The following is a 10,595-nucleotide window of genomic DNA, read 5'->3' on the forward strand; positions in this document are numbered from 1 at the left end:
CTCCACCTCTATAAGATCAGTCAATTAGTGCTAAAAAAACCTAGAACCACACACACACACACACATACACACACACATATATATATATATACATGCCTAGATCTCAATAGTTTTAGGCATTTTATGATCAATATAGAAAAGTGTTTCATGAATCGGTTAGCTTGTTCCTTGTACATTGCACGCCCCTTTGTAAAAATTTTCAAGGCTTTGCTTGGTTACCAAACTTGTGGGGTGTTTTTATTTGGGGTTGGATTAATCAATAGTTCAATTACTTGGTCTTTCACCCAACAAAAGATAACCTGATATTTGCTTTTCTAAACTCATGTGACGTAAGATTCAGATTTAGTAAATTACTTGAGGATCTTTCCCTTAGTAGACACAAACCTACTTGTCGTCTATATCATAAACATTGTCTATTAGACATCAAATTGAAAGTTCATAAATTTATTTGAAACTTTTCAAAGTTGAAGAACCTATTAGATACAAGCATAGGTGTCTTTGGTGTCTACGATAGATTCGATCAGTCTCATGATAAAGAAAAGTCTTTTCCAATTTTCCACTAAGAAAAAAAGGATATCGCCATGACAACAAAATTTGCCTGATAAACTACTCAAAGCACCCCATGGTTTAGCAAAAATGAGGGAAATTTTGATCTATAAATATGAAATCGTAACTTAATCAAATTTGACAATTAAGTTGATGGGATTGATCATAATAGAGACTAATTAAATTGTTACAAATATAAAAATATATGAACTAAATAAATTTGAAAATAAAGTTTAAGAACATTTTTTCTTTTAGTAAAACAAAATCGAACACATTAAAGTGTTGACACGTCACAAGATACAATAACATCTAGTGATCTTCGACCCAAAAATCAAAGACATTTGTCCTTCGAACATGACAAATTAAACCATATACAACGAAATTACAATTCCAAAGATAAAAAGAGAAGTGGAGAATAATACAACCAAAAGTGATTTTTAACCCAAGTTATTGGTCGGCTCAAGTGCAAGTGAGCCAATTTGTGAGTAACGGCAACCACAAGATGCCGATTGCCGCAGCGATTTTCACTTCACAAGCAAAGCAATGCTTTTATCCCTTTCTTCTTTCTTGTGGCTGTGGCTGTGGCTCTTTTCTTCTTCTTCCTCCTCAAAATCTCTCACTCCTTTCTCTGGTCGACATTAATGGCGGCCAAGCTTCTACCATCATCTCATCTCTGTCCTCTCCCTTCCAATTCCTTCTCCGCCGTAGACCTAACTCCGCGCCCATGCTTCGGCCGACCTCGCACTCATTTCAAGCCGCACAGATCGGTAACCGTCAGAGTCAATGCGGAGCCGCTCGTCGTTCTCCAAGACCACCACAACTCCGCCTTCCTCTTGGCTGAGTCCGTCGGCTATTCCATGGCTAGTTACTACACTTCTCTCGGCCTCTTCGTCATCTCCGTCCCTGGCCTATGGTCTCTCATCAAGCGATCCGTTAAATCCAAGGTTATTTTATAAATTCATCTCCGATGCAATTCGAATTACATCGCTCTGTTATTCTCGTCTGTTTCTGTTGTGTTGTAATCCGTTGAAAATCGCATCGATTAGGTTGTGAAGAAGACGCTTGTTAGCGAAGGAGAATCGAAGAAGGAGCCGAATCAAATTGCTGGAGAGATCTTGTCGTTCTTCACTCGTAATAATTTCCAGGTCACAGATAGAGGCGAAACCATAACGTAAGGCGAATTTTCTCTTGGAATTGGAACGATTTTGTGATCCTTCCAATTTTTGTATGTGTGTTTAGTTGAATTGCTTGGAATGATGTTGTGGAGGTTCCATTGATGATTGATTGTGAAGGTTTGAAGGAACAATGGTGCCGAGTCGAGGGCAAGCAGCATTGTTGACATTCTGTACGTGCATTAGCTTGGCTAGCGTGGGCCTTGTTCTGACCATAACATTTCCAGATTTCGGCAACAATTGGTTTTGGCTTAGCAGCTTGAGTCCCTTAGCGTAAGTGCTAATCTACTTCTCTTCTTCTTTCTTGGCTGTTCAAGTTCCACCATTAACGCATAATTTGATGGACCGAGCTCAAAGGATCGAGTTGATTATTACTCAATCCAAAACTCAGTATTTCAAAATTCTCATAATACTTCATTCAATGGATAAATACTCTATATAAAATTAGGGTCTAGTATGGTAATAATTTATTTTTTTAGTTTTAAAAAATTAAGTGTATAAACACAATTTTCAATAGTAAGTTTCTTTGCTATTTAATTTTTAAGGATGTTTTAAAAAATCAAGGCAAATTTTAGAAATTATAAAAAGAAAATAATAATAATAATAACTTTTAAAAAATGTTTTTTGTTTTTAAAATTTGACTAAGAATTTTAATATATTTTTTTTAAAAAATAAAAACTCTTGAAGATGTATGAATTTCAAAAATAGAAAACTAAAAACAAAATAGTTAACGAACAAAGTCTTGATTTTAATTTATGCAAAATGATTCTTAAAAAACTAAAGAAATTGTCCAGTCTTCTTGACTTAATAATTGATTTTGTTCATTCAAGATCTAAAATTGTGCTATTTTTATATGGCTAATTAACATTAGATTCGAATCTTCCTTAGAAGAAATTAACTTTTTATAACAATGCCAATATCAAAATTCCATCTCCGATTTTAAAATTCAAAGAGGATTTCAAAAGTATAAAGTAAAAAACAATATAGATTTGTTATGAATAAATAAGCTTCATTTAAAAACTTTTGATTAAAATAGATTTCGTAAGTATCAAAATTTATTTTGAATAGTTGTCATTGTCGAACACTTCAACTTTTTTTCAAAATAATTTATTTTCAAAATTAAACACTTAAAAAAATAAACCAGAGATTCCATGATAATAAACTAACCTCAAATTATTTGACAATTGCAGTGGGGCATACTACTGGGTGAAAGCATCAAGAAAGGAAGAGATCAAAGTTAAAATGATAGTTGGAGAAGATGGAAGCCTTGGAGAGATTATTGTTCAAGGAGATGACCAGCAGGTTGAGCAAATGAGAAAGGAGCTTCAGTTGAGTGAAAAAGGCATGGTTTATGTCAAAGGTATTTTTGAGCAATGATTATTAGTCTTTTTTTTTTTTTTTTTTTTTTTTCTTTTGCTCCCTGAAGGAAACTTCATGAGTTAAGAGTTACATTCTAGTAGTTCCCAAATGCTAAATGTTCAAAAAAACTCAATCAATCAGTTCAGATTCTGGAAAAGATTCAAACTTGTACAACAAATTTTCAACACATGAATCATACAAATACATCAAAATTTGGATTTGCCCTTCACTTTCTTCGTCCACTCCAATAGGATGGTGGTATCTTCTAATCTATTATCTTTCACTCATTTAGAAAGATTATTCAGATTCATTCATGCATCAAGCAATGTTACAGTTACAGTGTTCTCACTGCATAAAAAAGCTTTCTAAAATCTCAAAGAAGTAAAAAGAAACAAAACATGTCTGCAACTTTATCTGCTTTAAATAAAAATTGAGGGTCTCGAACCTCTGTATTACCTTGAAAAGTGGAGATTGGTTTCTTAACCGATCAAAAGCTTGTTCTCATCCAAAAAGGTGTAGGTGGGTACCTCCAAATTGTAGGGTGCTGGCCCTTTACGGATTCTTCCAGAGATGTCGTAGTGAGAACCATGGCATGGACAAAACCACCCACCATAATCACCAGCATTTGGCAAGGGAATGCAACCAAGATGTGTGCAGACACCGATCACGACTAGCCATTCTGGATCCTTAACTCTCTCTCCATCCTGCTGAGGATCACGAAGAGATCCAATGTCCACGCTATTTGCTAACTTAATATCGTCCTCAGTTCGTCGCCTGATGAATACTGGTTTTCCACGCCACTTAACTGTCACGGTAGAACCAGGCTCGATGCTTGAAAGGTCGACCTCAAGCGAGGCCAAGGCAAGAACATCCTTACTGGCTGACATGCTGAGGACAAACTTGAGAACAAGGAGACGAATCAAAGAAGCATAGACAAACCGACCACCTGATAATACAAAATAAGCAAATGCACGCTTGCTGGGGTCGCCAGGAGGAAACCGCTCATGATTGTAGTCGTCATAGACTATCTTTGAAGAAGGGTTCTTAATGGCAGCTACAGTTGCAGGAATATCCAGAATTAAACCATCGTCCTTGGTTGAGGTCAATGCATCAGAAGCAAAACCTAGCAGAGAGTCATTTCCATAAGATCATGAAACCACGCTAGAGCGGAAACAAATAGCCATGCATAAGGTGATGAATCACAAATTATAATTGAAAAGCTCATGCACAGCCTCTAAACGATAAAGTAGCTGTTCAAGACAGATTCCAAACAATAACCATATAATTGCCTTTTTTTCCACAATAATTGGTATCAGATATAAAACCAAATTACATGCACAATCATAAAAGCAGGCCTCTAAACCATTTCCAGTGTCTATTAGATTAATTACCAATATTTCTATCCTCGACTTTCGTACAAGCTAGGGAGTAAAACTCCATAACCAGTCATGTACATGCAGAGTATTTTACAAATTAGATGTGCATACAAAAGGAAACTGTATAAATATCCCGAACCAAAATGTTCAGCCACAATGGCCAGTCAATTTTGCAAGAGTGTAGTACAAACCAACCATCACAGAGACAGAAGACAATTCTCAAGATAACAGGGTATTCTGTAATTGTTCTTGTTATGCCTAATTTCTAGAGCAAATTTTAAGGATTTTCAATGAGAGTTTGAATAAATTGATCTTCAGGGCCCATGAAATAAGATAACCTTTAATATTCACGGGAGTAAGTCTTTAGGGTGAACTTTCCTTTCACCAAAAGGTGTATCAAAAGGCAGACCTTGTTTCGACATTGCAAGAAATAGTGAGTTTTTCTTCAAATTAAAAAACTTCCAAGACCAAAACTAAAAGCAGGTGCAGGATTAAATTTTTTTAGAGACAAACGGATGGGATCCTTTACCTTGGAGGAATCATTCCATGATTTCTTCCTTGAAGATAATTCCTATACTTTTGAGTTCTTTTGTAACAATGTACAAACACAACTTCTTTGGGGTGTCTAAGATCAGTATTTCAAAGGAATGTAAAATGAGCGAGATAGGGTTCTGTATTTTCTGTGCAATTGCCCAAATTACAATGGATGAGCCTTCTTAAATAGAAGGAAGGAAAGAATAAAAAGAGTAGCAGATTGTACAAAGTTTGTAATTAAAAGTGAAATGTGTCACCATCTAATTGAAACACGCGGTAATACTGAAAACAGATTTTTTTCCCCTTTTATATATAGAATACTTTCATTGAGGAAAAAAAATGAACGAATACAAGGGCATACAAAAAGGCCAACCCACAGAAGACCCCCCTAGAGGGAGTTTCCAACTAAGTAAGATGTTTCCTAGAGAATAATTACAAAATGTCTACGATACCGAAGTCCAAAGAGAAACATAGAACCTCGCCAACGACCAAACTTCACTAGGGTCCCTATCCACACCTCTAAACGCTTTATTGTTCCTCTCTCCCAAAGATCCCACAACAAAGCACACACCCCGCAAGCTACAAAAAAAGCCTTTCTTTTTTAAAGGCAGATGGAGGAGGAATTCCCCAATCATCATAGAATATCCCTCTGGCGAGCTAACACAAAATCAAACTCCTGAAAGAGGGGAAAACACACAAAACTCACACTAGGATTTCCTCCACCTTCTGACAAATGATAAAGAAAGGACCCATTAACGAAGACTTCCTTCACAAAAGTCTATCCATCATCTGGAATTCCCCAATCACTTCTTCTTTAAGGTACATGAGAAAGTTCTTTTGTAAGTATATCCTAGATCATTTTTCTTATACTAATACTACATTATTCCATACAAGTAACAGGATCAATTATCCCCTCATACCTTCTTATCCAATATAGTAAATTAATTCATCAAAAACATTTCTATTTCTGACAGAAAATGTAAAATACTGTTTGCAACTTTTATGGACAGTATATTCAAATTCAGGCAATTGATCAAAATTCTTCCCAGTAATAACAAAAACACTCTACACGGGAAAGGCAATGGCTTAAACTTTGTCGATAATAATTACACTCCTTCAACAACAATAAACTATACCCAACGAACAGCCAGAAAAAATAAAATAAAATAAATCTGCTAATCGAGACCCCATATTGATATTGGCGAGCGTTTACAAGAACCAATTCAAAAATTTCTAAACACATAAAATATGGAACTAAACTACGATATGATCCCACTGACCAATTCACACTAAAACTTCCGTGTACTGGAAGAATAATTCTCGGCAGTATAGCATATGAATGATACCACGTAGTTTCCAGATTATAAAACATAAAGTATTAACTTAAGAGTGCGAAATGAAACGGTGGAAGATTTACGAACGAAAGAAGAAGAAGCGAGAGTTTCGGTGAAGGTGATTTCGTTAAAATGCCCCGAAAGTACCAGAAAAGAACTTTCACATTTTGAAACTATTTGCAAAACGAGAAACAATTAAGCAAATAAACATGATTAAAAAAAATCCAAAGAGATCAAACAGTGGATCAACAAAGATGAAGATCGATCTCCATTCCACGGTTAAACACGGTAATAGCAACTGCAAGCCAGATACTGAAATTTTTCGCTCTCAAACAGCGAAAAAGACATCGCATCGCGACAAAAAAAAAAAACCCTAAAAAACGCAATGAACCGAAAAGGAATAGGAACACAGAGATAAAGAAGCAAGGTGTAACCTCTAGAATTGCGATCAAAGTGAGGTCGGATGGGGAAAGTGTTGAAGAATCCGGCGGATCTGAAATCATTGGAAGGGGCGGAATCACTGGAATCAATGATGCTGTGAGAACCGGGCAAAGAAGAGGCAATAGTGGGCCTCAAACGCGAAGAAGAGAGTGACGAGAGCCTTCGAGCGGCAATCCTCAACATCTTCGTCAACCTTCGGGTTTCGATTTGGAGGGATATTGAGAACTCAGAAGAACCAGCCTTTTCCCCGGTTCGCTTGACCTCAAACCTGTTTTACTTTCTTTGGCTATCGTCATGGTCTTTTTTTCTTCCCCCCCTTTTTTTTGTTATTGCTAAAGTTTGGACTTTGGAGTAGGGTAATTTTTTTATTTTTTATTTTTTAGTAAATATTTGAATCGCTGATTTCTTAATCACAATAAATAATTTTTATATAAATTTAAAAAAATATATGAAAATCAATGAAAATTGTTATAATTAATTAATGAAACTTTGCTTAATTTGAAAAATTTGTTAGAAATATTATGTTTAAATTTTCACCTTATAAAATTAGTATGTTTTTTTGAAAATTTGTAAGAATAATTTCTCTTGGATGAGATCGGCCATTGACACTTAGTTAAAAAAAAATCATTTTTTCTAACTTATTGATTGTTTTAGATTTATAAATCGATATTTAGGTAAAAAAATCTAAATGTTACATAATCTTTCCAAATTAAAAAATCACACTATCAAATTAAAAAGAAGTTTATCAACATCATTACACATTTTTAACCGACGTTTACTCGAAGTTGAATTTGGGTGTAAAACTCAAATTGTAGTGATATATAATAACGTGGTTACTATTTTAGAATAATTCAAGATCTAAAACTTAGGATAAATTCCTTCGTGTAGTATTATTCATTTAATACTTTTGCTAATCTCAATTAAATTGAATAATATTTTTTGGAAGACACCCAGGTATTCCGTAGCAAAATATTATATAATGTATTTCAAAATAAGTCCATAATTTATTAAACATTCAAGTACTCGTGACTTACTAGTTTGATACTACGTGTATTGCAAGTGGTGTATAACATTTAAAATAAAATTTAATTATGAAATTTTAATAATACAAATTTAATTTATGAATGAGAGAGTTTTATTCTTTAAATAAGTCATGAAAAAATATTTATAAAAATTTTGGATGTTCGGTGAGGAAAAGTAATAGTTATTTTAATTGAGTTTAAAATATATTATTAAAAATATATAAATTAAACATGTTTAAAAGAACATATAAACTAAAATATTTTGTACTAATTTTTTAAAAAATAAATTGTGATAGTCACCTTAGCAATATATATATATATTAATTAGGATTATTTGATTATCTTCACAATCTCGAACTTTAATGTAAACCAAAATATTATTATTATTTTTTTTAAAAAAAGTGTGCTCAATTGATTAAAAAATGTGTTTCATATTTTGATTTGAAATATTGGATTGTCTTTTTAATTTTTAATTTTAATTTAAAACAAAAAAAAAAGTTGAAAACTAAAAGATAGATGTCGATGCCAAACTTTGGCTAAGGAAAAATGCACCGACCTCCATGTGACAACAACGGTAAATTTGTAATTTAAGGAAGAGAGAACCTACAAAAAAAAAAAAAAAAAGTTGTGATACTTAAGTCATTAAAAGAATGATATAATAGAAGAAGTCAGAAGTTCTTAGTTACCTCGTATGGAGCCATAAGTGTGTATCTATAGGGAGAATGAGACAGAGTTTACATTTTCCTCTTATGATAAGGATGATATGAATCTTTCCTAATTCTAATAAGTTGAGATTAGATATGATTAGAAAAATCCACTATATCTATTATTTCTCCTTCTTTATCTTATTAGGGTTCTACATTGGGCAGAACGCGTGTGGATCTTACTCGAGTCGAGGCTGACTGACCCAACATTTTACCTAGGCAAGCTCAGGTTTCATCCCTTAAGACCTAATTATATTGGGCATTTGGCTACTAGACCAATATTGACCGAGGCTGACCAGGCCCAATTCACATACTGGCCTATCCCTTTGATCTTCTCTTGCTATTTCTAGACTATTTACACTTGATTCTAGAAACCACCCATAACATTAGCGTCCCACTCCCAAGTTCGGATTTGTGGTCCTTCTAGCCATTCATCACAGGTTTTGATCCTAAGAACCTATCTTGGGAGTATACTCTCCCCTTCGATTTCCACGCTACCCCATCATGAAACTTAATCCAGACTTATTGGCGACTGTTAGGCTTATCGAGCCAAACCCTTTTGAGGTCTAACTAATCTTTCAACGCGCTTTTCTTTCTTATGACAAAGTTATGTGTCGAGCTATGTTGGGCCCACCTCAAGCATAGGCTCCTCACAGATTTTTTGTTCTTTATACCCTAGGTGTTCCTCGGGCCATGAGCTGATTTGGAATATTATCCGGCTAATCCTATTAGGACTTAACTAGCTTCATGTCCTAACTTTCCGTCCCTAGGATAGAGTTGCGGTGGCTTCTTCTTTTTGTTGTAGCTTGATCATTGATAACGGGCAGAAATGCACGTTATTACAGTGCAAATAAGTAAAACAATGAGGGAATGTGACGGTAAAAATATAAAAAATCATGTCCAAAAGCGGTAAACTGAGAATATTGCGATCGAATGTGCCCATCATATAAAAGCAACTAATTTACTTATTTTGTGCAGGAAAAATGCGTTGGTGTAAGTAAAATTGTGATCCAAAGAATTTGGCATCCGCGCACATTAAAGGATTGCGACCGCAAAGTCATGTGATCGTATGCGCTCGTGAGAAGTTGCTCAAGAAGATGGTGATAACGGGCAGAAATGCACATTATCATAGTGCTAAGTTCTTAAACAATTCTGGTTTGCGTTGATGAAATATGTTAGATTGCGTCCAAAAAGCTTCAAATTCATAATATTGCGGTCGCATGCATTCATCGCATAGAAATAGTTGATTTTTGTGTTTTTATGTAGAATATGCATTGACGCAAGGCGAAAATTGCGATCATAGGAAATCATTGGTCGACCGCAACATTATTGCAAGGCTTTGCGGTGATTGTGTTCACAAACATTTGCTCAAGAATGATTGCCACAACCTGGTCAGCACAACTTGATGGGCGCATCTAGGTGAAAGGCACAATTAATCGCGATGAGACAGAAAGCTGATGACAATCGAATCTGAATTAAGCTGATTGCCGCTAACGATAACAAGTACATTCAGCTTTTCGGTGACAAATATTCGGCGCATCAGTCAGGAAATTAAAGCCATCCCATCCAAGCAATCATAAGAGAGAAGTCGCCTTCACCTCGAAGCTCTATAAATACCAGAGNCGCATCAGTCAGGAAATTAAAGCCATCCCATCCAAGCAATCATAAGAGAGAAGTCGCCTTCACCTCGAAGCTCTATAAATACCAGAGGCATCCTTCAGATTAGGGGTTAACCATTTCACGAATTTGAGAGCTCAACTCGTCTTTGTCCATAGTTTTCCTTTTTATTTTAAGGCGGAGCAAGAGAAGAGTAAAGACGCCGGAGATTGCTCAGGGAAACTCGAGAGAAAACCTTGAGGCGTAAGAGTAGAGAGCGGGCCAATTCTCGCGAGAGCGAGTATCTTTTGAACACGAGTAGAAAAGACAGTGTAAAAGCCTGGGAAGCAAGAGATTACTACCAGGCTCTTTATTCTATTCTTGCATTGTTATTTTGTACTTCATCTTTATATTTATACAATGGAAGTTCTTATTCTACATTTGGGATTAGAACTGCATAAACAAGAGATCTAGACTTAGAGATAAGCTCTGTTTGTCAACACTGCATCGC

General features: G+C 35.1%; 2 protein-coding genes across 2 annotated transcripts; one reads left to right on the forward strand and one right to left on the reverse strand.

Moving 5' to 3' along the window:
* The first annotated feature begins 962 nt into the window (after positions 1-962).
* Positions 963-3,301, forward strand: LOC120067219 (protein COFACTOR ASSEMBLY OF COMPLEX C SUBUNIT B CCB1, chloroplastic). Its single transcript, XM_039018730.1, has 4 exons — positions 963-1,490; positions 1,593-1,717; positions 1,839-1,991; positions 2,909-3,301. Exons 1-4 carry the CDS (start codon positions 1,188-1,190, stop codon positions 3,093-3,095), a joined length of 768 nt encoding a protein of 255 aa, XP_038874658.1. The 5' UTR covers positions 963-1,187; the 3' UTR covers positions 3,096-3,301.
* LOC120067218 (cytochrome b-c1 complex subunit Rieske-4, mitochondrial-like) lies at positions 3,105-7,067 on the reverse strand. Its single transcript, XM_039018729.1, has 2 exons — positions 6,756-7,067; positions 3,105-4,200 (listed from the first exon to the last, which is right to left on the reverse strand). Exons 1-2 carry the CDS (start codon positions 6,943-6,945, stop codon positions 3,557-3,559), a joined length of 834 nt encoding a protein of 277 aa, XP_038874657.1. The 5' UTR covers positions 6,946-7,067; the 3' UTR covers positions 3,105-3,556.
* Between the last annotated feature and the right edge of the window lie 3,528 nt (positions 7,068-10,595).

This window comes from Benincasa hispida, chromosome 12 (genome assembly GCF_009727055.1).
Source record: "Benincasa hispida cultivar B227 chromosome 12, ASM972705v1, whole genome shotgun sequence".
Taxonomy (NCBI): Eukaryota; Viridiplantae; Streptophyta; class Magnoliopsida; order Cucurbitales; family Cucurbitaceae; genus Benincasa; species Benincasa hispida.